We start from the raw sequence: 20,608 nt of genomic DNA on the forward strand, positions 1-20,608 counted from the left end.
TCTTTCAGTCAGGGCAATTTTCATTACTAGGATTTTATTCTGAATTTGTCAATTAATTAATCAATTAAACATATTTTTTGAGCAGCCATTAATACTGTGTTTTCACATTTTTTACCAGTTCCCTTAACAGCTTTGTTCCATGCTGGTAATAAGGAAGATCTAGGGGATGTGGGTGTTACAGACTGATCTAGGGGCCCATCCTAAGGGCAAGGCCTTGCTCTTCAGGGCTCAAGCTGTGCCTTCTTATTTATCCTTCCACAAAGGCTAGTACAGCCAACCCTGTACCATCTAAATACCTTTTAGATGTGGGGGAGTGTGCCAGAGTTAGGGTCTGTGGGATTCCTTTATAAAGAAACAAACTAAAAGCAGTTTTATCTCATGTTTCAAATAATTATAATTCAGTCATTAATATTAGCAAAATAGCAATTCTTTATATTTTGTCAAGAAGTTTTCCATTTAAGATCATGAAGGATATTGCTCCGTAATTTTCTTTTCATGTCCTTGTTAGGTTTTGGCGTCAGGATTATGCTGGCCTCATAAAATGATTTGGAAGTATTCCCTTCTCCTCTATGTTCTGGTGGTGTTTGTATATGATTAGTACTATTTCAGCTTTAAATGTTTGATAGAACTCACCAGCGAAACTTATCTGAGCCTGGAGTTTATAGGAAAAGTTTCATAAGAAATTCAATTTCTGTAATTGACGTAGCACTATTCAGGTTTTCTGTTTCATCATGTCAGTTTTGGAAAGTTGTGTTTTTCAAGAAATTTGTCCCTTTCGTGAATGTTTTCTAATATATTGGCAAAACGTTGTTCAAAATATTCCCTTAACATTTTTTAAATACCTGTAGAATCAATAGTGATGTTCCCTCTTGATATTGATAATTTGTGTTTTCTCTCACTTTTCTTGTTAAGTCTTGTTAGGGGTATATCATACCTCTTTTCAAAGAATCAAATTTTGGGTTTGTTGATTTTTTTTTTTCTATCCCTTGTTTTCTGTTTCATTGATATCTGCTTTGATATTTATTATTTATTTCCTTCTACTTACTTTGAGTTTAACTTGCATTTCTTTTTCTATTTTAAGGTGGAAATGTAGATAATTGATTTTAAATCTTTCTTCTCTTCTCATATAGGTATTTAAAGTTATAAGTATTCCTCTAAGCATTGCTTAGGCTGAATCGCAGACATCTTGATAGGTGGTGTTTTCATTATTATTGAGTTTAAAGTATTTATTTCCTCTTTTTCTTAGATTCATATTCTTAGATTTCTTAGATTCGTAATCTTTTTTCTTAGATTCATATTTTTTACGAAATGTGTTTAATTTCCAAATATGTTAGGACTTTTAAAGATATCTTTTCTGTAGTTGGATTTCTAATTCACTTCTATTGAGGTCAGAGAACATCTCTTAGTCTTTGAAATTGACTGACATTTAACTTATGGCCCAGCGTGTATCTTGCTGCACATTTCATACATGCTTGAAAAGAATGTGTATTCTGCAGTTGTTAGGTGGTATCTATAAAGGTTAATTAGGTCAAGATGCTTGATAGTATTGTAGAGATGTTCTATGTCTTCAGTGTTTTTTTTTTCTAGTGGATTTGTCCATTTCTCCCTTTAGTTCTGTCAGTTTTGTTCATGTTGTTTGAAACTCTAAATGCATACACATTTAAGATTTTCATATCTGTCTGATGAATTGGCAAATTTTAATAATTTTGAAATGTCCATCTTTATATCACATGGTAGTTCTTGTTTTGACATTTACTTTGTCTAATATTAATATAACCACTACAGCTTCCTTGTGCTTCATTTTTACATGGCATATATGTTTAGACTCTTCACTTTCAAATTATCTGTACTCTCTGTCTTTAAAGAGCGCCCCTTTAACCCAGTCTCATAATCTGTCTTTTAATTGTAGTTTGGGTCTCTACATTTAATGTAGTAATTGACTTCGTTAGATTTAGGTTTACCATTTCACTGTTTGTTTTCCATCTGTCCCATCACTTTCTTTCCCCTCTGTTTCTCCTTTCCTGACCTCTTTTGGGTACATTGAATATTTTTGTATTTCATTTAATTCCATTTTAATTTTCCATTTGAATTGCAGTAGGATTTTAAGGTATACCGTTTTTTAAAAAATAAAGTTGTTTTTTTAAAAATTTTTATTTATTTTATTTTTGGCTGTGTTGGGTCTTCGTTGTGGTGCGCGGGCTTCTCATTGCGGTGGCTTCTCTTGTTGTGGAGCATTGCCTCTAGGCATGCAGGCTTCAGTAGTTGTGGCGCGCGGGCTCAGTAGTTGTGGTGCATGGGCTTAGTTGCTCCGCGGCATGTGGGATCCTCCCAGACAAGGGCTCGAACCTGTGTCCCCTGCATTGGCAGGCAGATTCTTAACCACTGCGCCACCCGGGGAAGCCCAAGGTTTACCTTTTTGCATTGCGTTTTCAGTGGTTGCTCTAGTGATTATATCCGTAACTTGTCACATGGTCTGGTAAAAGTTAGCTTTGCACTACCTCACGTAAAATGTAAGACTCATAACAGTATAGCTCCACTTATCCCCCACACCTGGCCTTGGTGTTATTGTTTTAGTATATTTTATTTTTACATATATCGTAAACCTCACAATCCAGTGTTATAATTATTGCTTTAAAAAGTCATTTGTCTTTTAAAGAAATTGAGTGGGAAAAAATAGCATCTTAAAATCCACATATTTACTGTTTATAATATTCATCCTTCCTGTAAGATTTGAAATTCCATCTGGTGCTTTTTCCTAAAGAATTTCTTTTAAGCATTCCTTGTACTGCTGGTCTGCTGGTAACAGAGTTTTCTCAGTTTTTGTTCATCTGATACTGTCCTTATTTTTTTTTCTCTTTTTCTGAATGATTGACATTTTTTAAATTCTGAAGTGATATATTCACAGGAAGTTGCAAAGATAATATAAACAGATCCCACATACCCTTCATCCAACTCTCCCACTGGTTACGTCTTATAAAATCATAGTATAATACCAAATCCAGGAATTTGACATTGATACACTGTCTGTGACTAATTCTATGTAATTTTATTTCCTGTTTAGATTTGTGTAAGCACCACCACAATCAAGATACAGAACTGTTTATCACCACAAAGATCTCCCCTGTGGTACCCCTTTATAGGCATACAGATACTCTATCTCCCAAAATCCTTAACTCCTGGCAACCACCAGTCTGTTTTTCACATCTATAATTGTCTCATTTAGAGACTGTTTATATATATGGAATCATATAGTACATGACCTTTTGGGATTGGCAGTTTTTTCACTTGGTATTATTTCTTTGAGGTTCATGCAAGTTGTTGCATGTATCAATAGTTTGTTTCTTTTTATTACAGAGTAGTATTCCATGGTATGGATGTACCACTGTTTGTTTAACCAGTCACCCATTAAAAGACATCTAGGTTGGGCTTCCCTGGTGGCGCAGTGGTTGAGAGTCCGCCTGCCGATGCAGGGGACGCGGGTTTGTGCCCCGGTCTGGGAGGATCCCATGTGCCGCGGAGCGGCTGGGCCCGTGAGCCATGGCCGCTGGGCCTGCGCGTCCGGAGCCTGTGCTCCGCGGCGGGAGAGGCCACAGCGGTGAGAGGCCCGCGGACTGCAAAAAAAAAAAAAAAAAAAAAGACATCTAGGTTGTTTCCAGTTTGGGGAAATTACAAATAAAGCTGCTATGAATAATTGTTTACAGGTTTTTATGTGAACATAAATTTTCACTTCTCTGGGATAAATGCCCAGGAATGCAATTGCTAGGTGGTATGTTAAGTATATGTTTTGTTTTTATTTTGTTTTGTTAAGAAACTTGCCAAACTGTTTTCCAGAGTTGTTGTACTATTCACATCAGTAATATATGAGGGATCCAGTTTTTCCACATCATATCAGCATTTGGTATTGTCACCATTTAAAAATTTTAGCTGTTTTAACAGTTGTGTAGTGATATTTCACCGTGGTTTCAATCTGTATTTCCCTAATGTCTAGTTTTGTTGAATACCTCTTTATGTGCTTATTTGCTATATATCATCTTTGGCAAAATAAATGTTTCTTCATGTCTTCTGATTGTTTTCTAATTAGATTGGTGTCTTAAATGTTCATTATGTATTCTAGACAGATACGTGTTTCACAGATATATTCTCCTAGTCTGTAACTTCTTTTTTCATCCTTTTAATAGAGTTTCTCAGTGCACAGGTGATGAGATCTAATTTATTTTTTTTCTTGTATAGATCTTGCTAAGTCTCAGAGTTTTTCTTCCCCCTTTTCTTCCTGAAACTTTTATGATTTTACACCCTACATTTAGCCTGTGATTAATTTATTTTTTGTATAAAGTTGATTTTTTTGGACTGTGGATATCCAGTTTCTCCAGCACCTTTTATTGAAAAGACTATCTTTTCTCTTTTGAATTGCTTTTCTGTCTTTGTTAAAAATTAGCTGGTTGTACTTATATGGGGCTATTTCTGGGTCCTCTGTTTTGTTCTATTTATCTGTATGTCTATCTCTCCACCAAACCCCATACTCTTGATTACTATAATTATATAATGTCTTGACATTGGGTAGACTGATTCCTCCCTCTTTATTCTTTTTCACAATTGTCTTAACTACTACTCTATTTTCTTTGCCTTTCCATATAAATTTTAGAATAACCATGTCTGTCTACAAAAATATTGCTGGGATTTTGATAGGAATTGCATTAAACCAGTATATCAATTTAAGGAGAATTGGCATCTTTACTATGTTGAGTCTTTCAGTCCATGAATATGGAGTATCTCTTCATTTATTTACATCTTTGATTTCCTTCAACACCTGTCTTGTAATTTTCAGTGTACAAGTATTGGACGTGTTTTGTTAGATTTACTGCGTATTTCATTTTCTGAGCAATTATAAATGAAACTGTATTTTTGCTTTTGGTTTCCACATGTTCATTGCTAGTATGTAGAAATATGGTTGATTTTTTAATGTTGATCTTTTATCCAGTGTCCTTATTGAACTCACATGTTAGTTCTACGAGGTTTTCTTTGGTTGTTGTTGATTCCTTGGGATTTCTAGGTAGACCATCATGTCACCTCCAAACAGGGAAGGTTTTTTTTTTTTTTTTTTTCGGTACGTGGACCTCTCACTGTTGTGGCCTCTCCCGTCGTGGAGCACAGGCTCCGGACGCACAGGCTCAGCGGCCAAGGCTCACGGGCCCAGCCGCTCCGCGGCATGTGGGATCTTCCCGGACCGGGGCACGAACCCGTGTCCCCTGCATCGGCAGGCGGACTCTCAACCACTGCGCCATCAGGGAAGCCCAATAGGGAAGGTTTTTATTCTTCCTTTCTGATCTATATGCCTTTTATTTTCTTGTCTTGTCGTGATGGCTAGAACTTGCAGTATTAGGTTGAATAGAAGTGGTAAGAGTAGACCACTTAGAAGTGGTAAGAGTAGATTTCAGATCTTAGGAGAAAGCTTTCAGCCTTTAACCATTAAGTATGATGTTAGGTTTTCCGGTAGATTAAAAAAAAAAAATCAAGTTAAGGAAGGTCCCTTATATTTCTAGTTTTCTGAGAGTTTTTATCATGAATGGGTGTTAGATTTTGTCAAATGCTTTTTCTGTCAGTTGAAAGGTTCATGTGATTTTTCTTCCCTAGCCTGTTAATTTGGTTGATTATATTGATTTTTGAATATTGAACCAGCCTTGTATCCTGGAATAAACATGACTCCATCATGTTGTATAATTCTTTTTATACTATATATTGCTGAATTCTACTTGCTAATTTTGTGTTAAGGAGTTTTGCATCTGTATTCATGAAGGATATTTGTCTGTAGTTTCTCTTTTTTTATACTGCCTTTGTCAGGTTTTGGTATCAGGGTAATGCTGGCTTCATAAAACAAGTTGGGAAATGTTCCCTTATCTTCTATATTCTGGAAAATATTGTATAGAATTTAATTCTTTCTGTGTTCAGTAGAATTATCCAGAGAACCTATCCAAGCCTAGGGATTTCTTTTTCTAGAAGTTTTTAAATTACAAATTTCTTTCCTTAATAAAGTATAGGACTATTCAAATGATCTATTTTGTATTGAGTGAGTTGTGGTAGTTTGTGTTTTTTGAGGAATTGATTTCATTTCATCTAAGTTGTTTAATTTATGTGTGCAGAGTTGTTTGTAGTATTCCATTATTCTTTGATTCTGTAGGGTTGTAAGTGATAGTCCCTGTTTCATTCCTGGTATCAATAATTCATGTCTTTTCTCTCTTTTTTGTTTTTAAATTAATTTATTTTATTTATTTTTGCTGTGTTAGGTCTTCATTTCTGTGCGAGGGCTTTCTCCAGTTGTGGCAAGTGGGGGCCACTCTTCATCGCAGTGCGCGGGCCTCTCTTGTTGCGGAGCACAGGCTCCAGACGTGCAGGCTCAGCAGTTGTGGCTCATGGGCCTAGTTGCTCTGCGGCATGTGGGATTCTCCCAGACCAGGGCTCGAACCCGTGTCCCCTGCATTAGCAGGCAGATTCTCAACCACTGCACCACCAGGGAAGCCCTATGTCTTCTCTCTTTTTATCTTTGTCAGTCTTGCTAGGGCTTTGTCAATTTTATTGATCTTATTAAAATACCAGTTTTTAATTTAATTGATTTTCTCTATTTTTCTTTGTTTAATTTCATTGATTTCTGCCTTGATCTTTATTATTTCCTTCTGCATGCTTTGGATTTTATTTTGCTCTTCTTTTTCTAGTTTCTTCAGGTGGGAGCTTTAGATTATTGTTCTGGGACTTTTCAGCTCTTCTTGTGTCAGGATTTAGTGCTGTAAGTTTCTCTCTTGAGACTGCTTGAGCTGTGTCCCTCAAATTTTCATATGTTGTATTATCATTTCATTTCATTGTATATCATTTCAGTTAAGAAAGTATTTTTTATTTCTGTTGAGACTTCTTTGATTCAAGGATTTTTTTTTTTTTTTTTTTTTAGAAGCATGTTATTTAGTTTCCAAGAGTTTGGAGACTTTTATCTTTTTTTTTTTTCTCTCTTTTTTATTTCTATTTTAACTTTTTTTCCAAACTCTTGTGTCGAGGGCTGACTTTCAATAGATTGCAGCGAGGGAGCTGCTCTGTTACATACGAAACCCCAACCCAGAATCTTTTATCTTTTTGTTATTGATTTCTAGTTTGTTTCCACTGTGGACAGAGAACATACTCAGTTTCAATTCTTTTAAATTTTTCGGGGTTTGTTTTCTAGTCCTGGATATGGTTTACCTTGGTATATATTCTGTGGTACTTGAATGTGTATTCTTCTGTTGTTGTATGGAGTATTTTTTAAAATAAATGCCAATTAGATCCTGTTTATGATGGTGTTGTTGAGTACTCTTGCTGCTTTTCTGTTTAGTTATTCTATCAATTGTTGACAGGAGTGATACTGAAATCTCCAACTATAATTGTGGATTTGTCTGTTTCTACTTTCAGTTCTATCAGTTTTTACTTTACATATTTGCAGCTCTATTGTTTGGTGCATGTACATTTAGAATTGCAAAGTCTTCCTGGTGGATTGACACTTTTATAATTATATAATGTTCTCCTCTAAGTAATATTCTTTCCTCTGTAGTTTACCTTTTTTACATTATATGGCCAATCCTGCTTTCTTTTTTTAAATATTTACATGACTTATCTTTTTTGTCCTTTTACTTTTAACATATATCATTATATTTGAAGCAAGGTTTTATAGACACCTTATTATTGGGTCAGTTTTTAAATTCTCTTTGCCAATCTCTTTAAATTGTTGTATCTAGACCAATTATATTAAATGTAATTATTTATATGTTAGAGTTTGTTTGACATTTTATTTTTTGTTTTCTGTTGTTTTCCATTTATTTCTTTTTCTTGCCTATCTTTGGGTTACTTAAACATTTTTCAGAATTTAAAAAATTTTATTATAGTATTTTTTGAGTGTATCTCTTCACACAGCTCTTTTAGTGGTTGTGCTAGGTATTACATTATAAATATGTAACTTATCAAAGTCTACTGGTGTTAGCATTTTATCAATTTGAATGAAGAATGGTAACTATTTCTCTTTAATCTCCTCATTTATAATATGCTTTATTGTTTTTCTTCATACATTGAGAATCACATTAGGCTGTACTATACTTTTTGATTCAACCATCAAGCAATTTAGAAAATTCAAGAAGAGAAATCTGTTTTATTTACCCATATTTATGCTTACTGTGTTCTTCCTTCCTGATGTTTCAAAGGTTCTTTCTTTTATCATCTCCTTCCTGTTTATAGAACTTCCTTTATTTATTCTGTAAGAATAGCTCTGTTGGCAACATATTTATTTCTTTGTCTGACAATATCTTTATTTATCCTTCATTCCTGAAGAATAATTTCACCAGATATAAGATTTGGGGTTGACAGTTCTTTGCTTTTAGCACTTAAAAGACATTATGCCACTTCCTTCTGGTCTCTGTGATTTCTGATGAGAAATCCACTGTCATTAAAATTGATTACCTATATTAGTATGTAAATGTTTTAACCCTAATGTTTCTTTATTCAGTTCATCACATCTCCTTTATACACTTTCATATCATGTCCTCATTTTTAATCTCTTACAAGAATTTATACATTTTACATCTGTTGATATTTATCATATTGGAAGTTAAAACTAAAACCCTTAAAAATAGTTATTAATTCATTTAAAAGTAACAAACCTATTATATGTTAACATAACATTTTTAAGAAAAATAATGTTTTTTAAAATAAAAATGGTAGTGAGAAGAGTGGCACTGTTTTACATTTTTGCAAATCCCTTTAATATTTGTCCCATAGAAAACAGCTAGATTCTCATATCTGCTTTTTAAAAGATAACAGCTTTACTGAGATGTAATTCACATACTATACGATTCACCTATTTAAAGTGTGCAATTCAATATTTACAGATATGTGCAACCATTATCACAGTCAACTTTAGAACATTTTCATCCCTGCAGAAAGAAACCGTGTACTTCTTAGCTATGCACCCTGCCCATCAGGCCCCAGCCCAAAGCAGTCTACTTTCTGTCTCTATAGATTTTCTGGTTCTGGACATTTTATATAAATGGAGTCATATAATATGTGATGTTTTGTGACTGACATCTCGCTTAAAAAAAATTAATTTTTGGCTGAGTTGGGTCTTCATTCCTGTGCATGGGCTTTCTCTAGTTATGGCGAGTGGGGGCTACTCTTCATTGCGGTGCGCGGTCTTCTCATTACGGTGGCTTCTCTTGTTGTGGAGCATTGGCTCTAGGCACGCAGTCTGCAGTAGTTGTGGCACACGGGCTCAGTAGTTGTGGCTTGCAGGTTCTAGAGCGCAGGCTCAGTCGTTGTGGTGCATGGGCTTAGTTGCTCCACAGCATGGGGGATCTTCCCGGACCAGGGCTTGAACCCGTGTCCCCTGCATTGGCAGGCGGATTCTTAACCACTGTGCCACCAGGGAAGTCCCTGACATCTTTCACTTAATGTGATGTTTTTAAAATTCATCCATGTTGTAGCATGTACCAGAACTTTATTCATTTTATGGCCAAATAAAATCAGGAGATGAATTGTATGGATATTCCACAGTTTGTTTATCCACTTAACAGTTGACGGGTGGAGAGCTGATTCTTATTCTAGCAAGCAGTTAACTTGGTTGGACTCAAACTCCAAACTCTGCCTCCCTTATTAAATGAATGCAAATCTCACCAATTTCCTTTTTTCAAGGATTACTGCTACTCCAGTTTCTGCCTGTTCTTGATTGCTCTCTAGTGCCTTCAAGTAGCTATTTTAATATTTTGTCCAGGGCTTATAATTTTTTTCTGTGTGAGAGTTAGCCAATAAAATCTACTTCACCATTATTGGATGGGGAATTCACAATGCCTTAATTTTAATTGGTAATACAGCTATGGAGCCTTATATAGATTCATCTTCCTCAATTCTCAGAAAATAGCCCTCTCTCCTGACTCCAGATAAATGTCTTAGATAAAGAGAGAATAATGCTGCTGGTGATTTGACGCTGCTCTGTAAATGTCAGTCAAGATGTTGAAATCAGGGGCTTCCCTGGTGGTGCAGTGATTGAGAGTCCGCCTGCCGATGCAGGGGACACGGGTTCGTGCCCCAGTCCGGGAGGATCCCACATGCCGTGGAGCGGCTGGGCCCGTGAGCCATGGCCGCTGAGCCTGCGCGTCCGGAGCCTGTGCTCCGCAACGGGAGAGGCCACGACAGTGAGAGGCCCGCGTACCGCAAAAAATAAAAATGGAAAAAAAAAAAGATGTTGAAATCTTAGAAATGAAGATTTTAAAGATTGTGAGATTTATTGAGCGAGGTTATTGCTGATGGGATTTGCTCTTTACTATTATGGACATTGAACTTCAGGACTTGTGAATTTTATCATTCCTGGTGATTTGGGACCAAACCTGGTCTCTAAAATTCAGCCTTGCCCCTGTGATCCTGCCTTTCTAGAAAGGCAAAGGAAAGGAAGTGTTGGATCGAAGAGTACCACCACTCTCTCCACCACCTTTGGGACTTAATAATAATAACAACAACAATAAAATAATTATCACAATAAAACAGCTCCATGAAGCCTTACCTCATCTCTGTCCTGCCAAGTCATAATTAGTTCTTGAAACCTTCTGTTAGTTCTGCGAAGGAGTAAACATATGTTTCAGCAAGCACTGTACTCCCATTCTGTAAGCACTGTGTCTAGCACATAGCAGTGCTCAATGAGTGTTTATGGGATGGATGTTGAACAGCTGAGCATATGCTCTGAGAAGAATGTGGTCTTGACATCCTGTGTGAGTGTTCTGACTCTATTCCCTACTTGCTTCATCTCACTCATTTATTCATGAATCCCCACTCGAGAGAACAGTAGATAATATCTAAGTTTAATTTTTAAAATTCTGAAAACTAAGCCCAAGTCCTGAATAAAAGATTTCCGGAATTAAACACAGTTTCTATGTCATCTTTTTGACCTCTGCCTTAATCATTCTGGACAAAAGAACCAGGAGACCAAGAAACAAACCCTATTCTTCCTCCCCATTCATTCGTGCATCACATGATTTCACATGTCATAAACAGTCACATTTATCATAGCATCTAGAAATACTTCATTATCTAGAACAGAATACTAAGTATCACGGATTATTGGTGTCCCTGGGGATATAATCTGATGTCAGAGAATAGCATTTTGAAATAAAAATAAGTGTTGATAATGTACCATTTTGACTGCTTTTCTTTATAAACATGCAGATTATGTGACGTCTCTGGGGAGACTTGTGGCTTCCCGGTATGCAGACGGCCTGTTTCCACGGATCTACACAACGGAAGATGGCCGAGTGTACAATGTAAGTCGGAGTTCCCTCGATGGCCAGGTCCTGGGACACGCTACTGAGGTCTACGTGGAGAGGCAGGCCGGCCAAGGCCTTATCAGGGCTGGAGGATTTCTTCTGACTGTGTGTAGACAGTGGTGAATGTCACGGCCCAGGAACTGGGGAGGGAAGCACTTGACCCATTAGAGATGAGAGCAGAAAGGTCTTGACCAGAGGTGAAAACCTTTGCATATCAACACTTTGTTTTGCCTGGAAAATAAAGAAACAAAGCAGTATGACAGAAGTTAGCTGAAAGGCAAGCGCAAGCTGCTGTTATCTGGTAGATGCTCTAGGAATAGAGGACCCCTGATGCAGGTAGTAGTGGACAGAGATTAAGCGGCACCTCTTACTGGAGTCCTTCTTTCCCAGCAATTCAACACGTGATTCCTGCACACCCTTAATACGTCAGGCGCTGTGCACACCCTGGCCACCACAGGGAGCTCCAGAGACACACGTCCCATCATGTTGCTTCATGGATACTTTTTCATGTCACTGTACATTCATGTACCACCTGGATGGTTATTTCTTAACATTTAAAAAATGTACATTACTTTTTTATTTTATTTTGGTGGCGCCACACAGCTTTTTTATCTGAACCACCTTAAAATCAATGTGGCAGTATTGAAAACGTCTGTCTTTGCCATCTAATTCCACCCGCATGGCCCCTATGACATGGTCCCACCCTGGTTTCTGTGTTATGGTAGAGGTTTGTAGTAAGTGCCGTGAACTCTGGCGAGGGAGTTAGGAATTCTGCCGACACGGGGGCGTGGGGAGGGGGCTGGGATGAGAAGGAAAGGAGTTGAAGGCAGAGGGGCCAGCATGAAAACGTAGAATTACATAGTGTGTTCCAAAGACACATTTTCCTTAACCATTTACGTGTTTGGGGGTGTTGTAAAGATTGTTAAAGTTGTTTTTTTTTTTTAAGTACCAGATCTTTTAACGTCTGATTCTTCACAGCATAGGGTACACTTTTTTCTTATTCCTTTTGTCTGTCTCCTGCTTCCCCACACCCTGGAAGGCCTTGCACTTATTTGTAAGTCACCTTTCAGGGGCAGCCCCTAGAGTGTTGGTGGCAGCTCTGGGTGATCAGGTGATCCAGGTACAGGGGAGCTTGGCCTGAGAGACAAGAGGACATAGGACAAAGGCTGTGAGCGGGAGGATGGGTAGTGGGGTGGCATCCCTTAGAGGAAGCCAGGCAGATGTGCTGGCATGTTTAGAAGCATTTTCAGAAATATTTTTGGCATATTATGCTTAGGCAGATGTTTCAGTGAGACTTTTTTTTTCATCTGCCTTTGCTGATCTCTCTTTTCTTCTACCTAATTTCTCCCCCAGCCCAACCCAGTTTTCTCTGGAGTGTCTGAATTTTATCTAGATTTGTTGAATACAAATTTTTTAAATTTAATTTTTATTTTTTATTAGAGTACATTGTTTATTGACATTGTTGTGTTAGTTCCAGGTGTACAAAGTGATTTAGTTATACATACACACATATCCATTCAGATTCTTTTCCCATGTTATTACAGATTATTGAGTAGAGTTCCCTGTGTTATACAGTAGGTCCTTGTTGATTTTATATATAGTAGTGTGTATATGTTAATCCCAAACTCCTGATTTATCCTCCCCCCGCCACCTTTCCCCTTTGGTAACCATAAGTTTGTTCTCAAAGTCTGTTGAGTCTGTTTCCGTTCTGTAAATAAGTCCATTTGTATCATTTTTAAAAATTCCACATATAAGTGATATCATATGATATTTGTCTTTCTTGTCTGACTTCACTTAGTATGGTAATCTCTAGGCTGAATACAAATTTGATGTCATTTATGAAACGATACAATTCAACGCCAGATGCAAATATGATACAGATGCATTTTTTGTTATATTCATTCATTTTATTTTTCAGATTCCACGTGATTACACAATATTTGTCTTTCTCTGTCTGACTTATTTCACTGAGCATAATATCCTCCAGATCCATCCATGTTGTTGCAAATGGCAAGCTTTCATTATTTTTTATGGCTGAGTAATATTCTATTTATGGCTGAGTAAAATTCTGAGTAATATTCTATTCTATTGTGTGATATGTGTATATATCTATCACATCTCCTTTATCCATTCATATGTTAATGGATACTTATGTTGCTTCCATAGCTTCCATTATCTGGCTACTGTAAATAATGCTGCTATGAACATTGCGCTGCATGTATACCTACGAATTAGTATTTTCATTTTCTTTGGATATATACCCAGGAGAATTGCTGGATTATATGCCAGTTCTATTTTTAGTTTTTTGAAGAACTTCCATACTGTATTTCATAGGGGCTGCACCAATTACATTTCCACCAACAGTGTAGGAGGGTCCCGTTTTCTCCATTTTCTGAGCATTTGTTATTTGTGGTCTTTTTGATGATAGCCATTCTGACAGGTGTGAGCTGATATCTCATTGTGGTTTTGATTTGCATTTCTCTGATGATTAGTGACGTTGAGCATCTTTTCATGTTCCTGTTGACCATCTGTATGTCTTCTTTGGGAAAATGTCTATTTAGATCTTCTGCCCATTTTTTCAATTTTTTTTTATGGAGATTTTTTTGTTTATTGAGAAACTTGGGTAAGACTTGGGTACCTCAAATAAAATCAATTTCTGGGGGGAAAACAATCAAAACTCACAATAGAATAAAAAAGTTAACACTGTCTGCGCCATATCAGAACCCAGAGAATATAATCTTTCAATTGAAAAATTCTAGGCGCTTCAGAATTGACCTTTTGATACAAAATGACCTATTAAATTTGCAATTTGTGGTTCTTGGTGTTGAGGTCCATAGGACAAGCTAGGGCATCTTCAAACCTTGAGCTGAATTCCATGAGGGGTTATTTGGCTTTTGAATCGGTTTGTCCTTGTCTAAGAGGTAGCAGCAGCAACAGCGCCCACCTTCTGGGCACCTTATTTCTTGGCATGATGAGCCTGTAGGACCGCCACAGCTTCATCCACCTTGGAGCAGAGAGACTCGGGGACTCCAGCATGTGCAGCAGCTCCGAGCTGTCAATCTCCAGCAGCATCCCCGTAATCCTCCCGGCCAGGTTTGAGTGCATCATCTGGATGAGCAGGAACAAACGTTCACCCAGCATCTGCTTCTGTTCCTGGGCGGGGGCGAGCGGGTGCTGCGGCCAGCATGGAGGTGGTCAGCGGCTCCTGCCCCTGCACATGGACCACAGGCTGGGGTGCCTGCAGGGGCTGGATGGCTGGGTGAGGGCTGCGGACACTGGAGGTGTATTTGTAAGGTGCAACAGACCGAGCAACAGCAGCATGCTAGGTTCTGCCCAGCTGCGGAAACACCTCCAGACCGGCAGCTGTCAGTCAGCCCTTGCTGGCGGCACCAGCCCCACCAAAGTCCATAGCCAAGCGGTCTGGGCACTCAGACCCAACTCTGAGTGGTAGTAGGGAGGCTGTGAGAGGCTGGAGCATTACCAGCTGGAGCCAGATGGTGAAGAGCTGGACGACGCCCAGACTGGCGTATAGCACTTGGCATTCCTTGGAAGCCTTGAGGTCTCCCACCTTGCTGTCAGCGTGGATTACGCCTCATCTGTGCTAATTGGTTAGGTAATACGGAGGTCTTCCCTGAGCCTGTGGAACTGCTGGCACAAAGTAGCCCCCAGCTGCAGGCTGGAACTGATTTAAGATGGCATTGGCAGGGAGCGCTCTTATCCCAACCACCCAATACATATACTGGTAGGTCAGGTGAGCCTTTCTCTCTTCCTTTCTCTGGGCCAGGGCGACATACAGTGGCTTGGAGCCCATGATGCATCCATTCATCTCTGTGACTGCTTTGGTTGCCTCTTCAGGGGATGAGAAGCAGACAAAGGCAAACCCTTTGTTTCTCCCATCCTCCAGCATCACCTTAGCACTGGTGATTGATCCAAAAGGAGAAAACTCTTTCCTTAACTTCTCATCATCAATGGTCTCATCCAAGTTCTTAATGTAGAGATTCACCCTCTGATAGTGACTAATTCTCTCCTGTTTCAGCTGTTCAAATTTTCGCTTTAACTCTGCCTGCTGTTCCACTTCTTCTGTGCACGGCCAACGAAAATGACTTTCCCACTGATTTCTTTTCCATTCATCTCTTCCACGACCTTATTGGAATCCTCGTGCTTTTCGTAACTCACAAAGCCAAAGCCTTTGGATTTCCCACTGGGATCTCTCGTCACCTTGACACTTACCAAACTGGCTGAATAGCTCTTTCAGACTCTCATCATCCACCTCTTCCCCAGAGTTTTTGATATAAACATTGGTGAATTCCTTGGCTTTGGCTCCAAGCTCAGCTTCTCGCTCTTTTCGAGACTTGAACCTGCCCACAAACACTTTGTGGTCATCGAGGAGCATGCAGTTCATCTTCTCGATGGGCTTGTCGGCAGCTTCCTGGGTCTCGAAGTGGACAAAGACGTAACCCTTAGAGCCGTTCTCATCACACACCACCTTGCAGGACAGAATGTTTCCAAAAGCAGAAAAAGTATCATAAAGTGCCTTGTTATCTATGGATTTGTCCAGGTTTTTGATGAAGACGCTTCCCACGCCAGATTTTCTCAGAGGGATCCCTCTGACACCACATGTTACGGATTGGCTTTCTCTTAATCACATCAAAGTCCACGGTATCCAAAGCCCGCTCAGCGTCAGCCGGCTGCGGGAAGTTGACGTACGCATAACCCAGGGCGCGGTGGGTGAACGTATCGCGGCAGACCCAGATGGACAGCACAGGCCCCGCAGGACTGAACTTTTCGTTCAGCTCGGCCTCGGTGACGTCTGAGTGCAGGTCACCCACGTACAGGGAGGCCATGGGGTAGCTGCTGGCTGCAGCGTTCATCTCCCCACCACCCTGAGCCCCGCCAGGAGGACTTCTTAGAGGGACCACACAGGACAAAGGGGGTTTCCGCTCGGAGCCGTGGCCCGTACAACGGTTCACAGGTGGCAGTGGAGCTCAGAGAAGCTGGAGTGGGCTCCGCGGGCCGGAGAGGAGTCTGGGGGTGGCTCGGAGGAGACTGCCAAACCGCAGACAAAAGGCTCTCAAAAACAATATGGCCCTCCCTGGGAGTTTGCAATTTTCAGCTGTCCTGGTCTGGAAGCTCCCAATTTAAAAAAATGAAAAAATTAAAATGGGGACTGTCCTGCAAATTACAAAAATTCTTCCAGAGGCAACCCCGTGGTGCCCACGGCGGCCTCCGGAACGTCCGTTTCTCTATAAATATAGGCCTCGGGCTCCAGGCCGTTTAAGATTACGGCAGCCCGGGAAAACGGGAAACCAAATATTTGTCGGTGCCGACTCGGCAAGCCCCCGGGCTGCCCAAGCGCGCAGGCGCCACCCACGCCAGGCAGGCGAAGGGCAGCGTGGACACGTGCAGCGCGGAGGCCGGCGCGCAGGGGGCGGGTGCGGCGGGCTCGGGGCTGCCACGCCGCGCCGCCGGGCGGCGTGCGGAAGTGCGTGGACGCGGGCGCGCGAGCGGCTCACCACCAGACCAACGGGCGGGGACCGACGGACGCCTGGGGGCGGAGGCAGCGTGGGGCAGGCCGGAAGCGTGCCAAAGTGACTTTCCCGCGGATTCTCTGAGGAGGATTCGCTTTTTCTTTCTTTCTTTTTTAAAAAAGATTTAAAAGCGTTTCCGGGCTCTTTTTCTTTTTTTATATTTTTCTGTTTTTTTTTTTTTCTTCAGGCTGCTAGGCCTGAAAGCGGCGGAGGCTGCGGCGACCCAGGGCGCAGAGTGAGTTGTTTTTTTGATATTGATTTGTATGACTCTATATTTTGGATATTAATACCTTATCAGTCATATCATTTGCAAATATTTTCTCCCGTTCAGAAGGTTATTTTTTCATTTTGCCAGTGGTTTCATATGTTGTGCAAAAGCTTTTCAGTTTAATTAGGTCCCATTTGTTCACTTTTGCTTTTGTTTCCTTTGCCTTAGGAGACAGATTCAAAAAGATATTGCTGCGATTTATGTCAAAGAGTGTTCTGCCTGTGTTTTCCCCCAGGAGTTTTATGGTTTCCAGTATTACATTTAGGTCTTTAATTCATTTTGAGGTTATTTTTGTATGCGGTGTGAGAAAATATTCTAATTTTATTCTTTTACAAGTAGCTGTCTAATTTTCCCAGCACCACTTATTGAAGATAGTGTCTTTTCCCAATTGTATGTTCTTGCCTCTTTTGCATAAATTAATTGACCATAAATGCATGGGTTTATTTCTGGGCTGTCTGTTCTGCATCGTTGATCTATGTGTCTGTTTTTGTTCCAGTACCATACTGTTTTGATTGCTGGCTTTGTAGTATACTCTGAAGTCAGGGAACATGATACCACCAGCTCTGTTCTTCTTTCTAAAGATTGCTTTGGCTATTTGCGGTCTTTTGTGTTTTCATACACATTTTAAAATTATTTGTTCTAGTTCTGTGAAAAACGCCATTGGTATTTTGATAAGGCTGGCATAAAAATATAGGTTGCCTTGGGTAGTATGGTCATTTTAACAATATTAATTCTTCCAATCCATGAACACAGTATATCTTTCTGTTTGTGTCATCTTTAATTTCTTTCATTAGTGTCTTAATAGTTTTCTGAGTACAGGTCTTTTACCTCCTTAGATTTATTCCTAGGTATTTTATTCTTTTTGATGTGATAGTAAATGGGATTGTTTTCTTACTTTCTCTTTCTAGTAGTTCATTGTTAGTGTATAGAACTACAACAAATTTCTGTATACTAATTTTGTATCCTGAATTCATTGATGAACTCTGGTAGTTTTTTGGTGGTGTCTTTAGATTTTCTATGTATAGTATCATGTCATTTGCAAATAGTGACAGTTTTACTTCTTCCTTTCCAATTTGAATTCCTCTTATTTCCTTTTTTCTGAGTGCTCTGGCTAAGACTTACAATACTATGTTGAATTAAAGTGGCAAGAGCAGGCATCCTGGTCTTGTTCCTGATCTTAGAGGAAATGCTTTCAGCTTTTCACCATCAAGTATGCTGTTAGCTATAGGTTTATCATATATGGCCTTTATTTTGTTGAAGTGTGTTCCCTCTATATCCACTTTGTGGAGAGTTTTTCTTTTTTATCATAAATGGATGTTAAGTTTTGTCAAAACCTTTTTCTGCATCCATTGAGACGATCATATGATTTTTATTCTTCAGTTTGTTAAAGTGGTGTATCGCATTTATTGATTTGCAGGTACTGAACCATCCTTGCATCTCTGGAATAAATCCCACTTGATCATGATATATGATCCTTCTAATGTATTTTTGGATTTGGTTTGCTAATATTTTGTTGAAGATTTTTGCATCTATGTTAATCAGTGATAAGCCTGTAATTTTCTCTTTTTGTGATAATCTGGTTTTGGTATCAGGGTGATGCTGGCTGAATGAGTTTGGAAGTGTTCTTTCCTTTGCAATTTTTGTGGAATAGTTTGAGAAGGATAGGTGTTCTTCCCTAAATGTTTGGTAGAATTCACCTGTGAAGCCATCTGGTTCTACATTTTTGTTTTGGGGGAGTTGTTGTTTTTTTTTTTATTACTGATTCAATTTCATTACTGATAATTGGCCTGTTCATATTTTCTATTTCTTCCTGGTTCCATCTGGGAGATTTGTGCATTTCTTATAGGTTGTTCATTTTATTGATGTATAGTTGTTCATAGCAATCTCTTATGATCCTTTGTATTTCTGTAATGTTGGCTGTAAGTTTTTCTTTTTCGTTACTGGTTTTATTGATTTGGGCACTCTTTCTTTTTTTCTCTATGAGTCTGGCTAAAGGTTTATCAGTTTTGTTTATCTCTTCAAAGAAACAACTCTTAGTTTCGTTGTTATTTTCTATTGCTTCTTTAGTCTCTATTTCATTTATTTCTGCTCTGATCTTTATGATTTCCTTCTTTCTACTAACTCCGTGTTTTGTTTGTTCATCTTTTTCTAGTTCCTTCAGGAGCTTTTTTCCCCTCTGCCTTTGCTAATCTCTCTTTTCTTCTACCTAATTTCTTAAAGTACCCCTGAGCATTTTCAGATAAAAATAATTCTGTAACTAGAAAGGTTAAACACAATCTGGAAACACATTTTTTAAAAAAGAGTGCTATATTTTTGAATAGATTTCATCACCATGTTTCCTTCTATGGGGAATTATCCAAGGGTTTTTCAGTTGAAAGATTGGAAGACTTCCTCCTGGATTATGTGGAGTTTGAAGGATCATCTATGAAACTGTTATTAATGTACAGTTCTTGATGGCATAGCCCATGACTCAGTGGGCCCTGTTGTTCCTGGCTGCAGTGTGGTTCAAATGACTTGATTTGGTGTGCTTTTATTAATTTTATTTTATTTTGTTACTTTTATTTTCATTAAGTTGACAGCCAAATCAGAACTGATCTATCAGTATGTGGAACACTTAACACAAGCTGTGGAGAGCTACAAGCAGCGGATGGACTGGCTCACCAGCAACAGCCGGCAGATATTTGGTGTCATCTTGGAACAGTGCATCACCATAGTACTGGATTTTGGCGGCATGCTGGAGGAGGAGCTTAATCTGTGCCAAGATGCTCTAATCATGGTCCTCCAGGAGCAGGTGGCTCACATAGCCAAGTTCAATATCATATGGTGAGTTCCCATAGGAAAGGAGTATTTCCCTGAAACTTCATGAGTAGTTTTCATGTATTTGGAGTTAAGGAGCATAATTAACACAGTTAGATCTGTGGGGAGGGAGGAGCTATAATCTTGTAATTTCCTAGAATATATCATTCCAGCAGAAAACCCACAATGAGTAAATCTTAAAACCTTTTATCTGCTTTGTATATGGCATCTTAGTTTTCAAATTAGAAGATACTTTAAAACATTGTTTTCTTCAGTGTATGGTATGGCAAGGTCAAAATATAAGAGTATAAATTCTTAAAATTAAAATTCATTCACACGTTTTAGACTTTAGGTTCAATAATGAATTCCAGTGTCACAAATTTCACTGCTTTTCAGATTGAGTTTGCAGCTCAAATTGATTTCCCCTGTAAGTTGACCCCCTTTAATCAGAACAACAGGTGGCTGGCTTTATAGACTTTCCCATATTTCAGATTTTTCACAATCAATTTTTTACAGATTCTTGTATTCAAGAGAATTTGGACTTCAGCACTGACTTCTCATGTGGAGCAGTGGCTGTACTTCCCTGACAGAAAACATCTGGATGAGAGGGACATCTATCTAATTGAGTTTTTCTTTTTTAAATCTTTTTTTTTTTTTTTTTTTTTTTTTTTTTTGGTCAGCGTGCCCCTCCCTGTTTGGCC

General features: G+C 38.9%; 1 protein-coding gene and 1 pseudogene across 1 annotated transcript in view; one reads left to right on the top strand and one right to left on the bottom strand.

Moving 5' to 3' along the window:
* VWA3B (von Willebrand factor A domain containing 3B) overlaps window positions 1-20,608 on the top strand; it is a 218,934-nt gene that overhangs the window by 1,023 nt on the left and 197,303 nt on the right. The window contains 2 exon segments of the mRNA XM_007466893.1: window positions 11,218-11,312; window positions 19,684-19,934. Coding sequence (XP_007466955.1) covers window positions 11,218-11,312; window positions 19,684-19,934 — 346 coding nt within the window.
* Window positions 14,230-16,186, bottom strand: LOC103073904 (polyadenylate-binding protein 4-like; annotated as a pseudogene).

Source organism: Lipotes vexillifer, unplaced genomic scaffold (assembly GCF_000442215.2).
Source record: "Lipotes vexillifer unplaced genomic scaffold, Lipotes_vexillifer_v1.1 scaffold28, whole genome shotgun sequence".
NCBI classification, from domain to species: domain Eukaryota; kingdom Metazoa; phylum Chordata; class Mammalia; order Artiodactyla; family Lipotidae; genus Lipotes; species Lipotes vexillifer.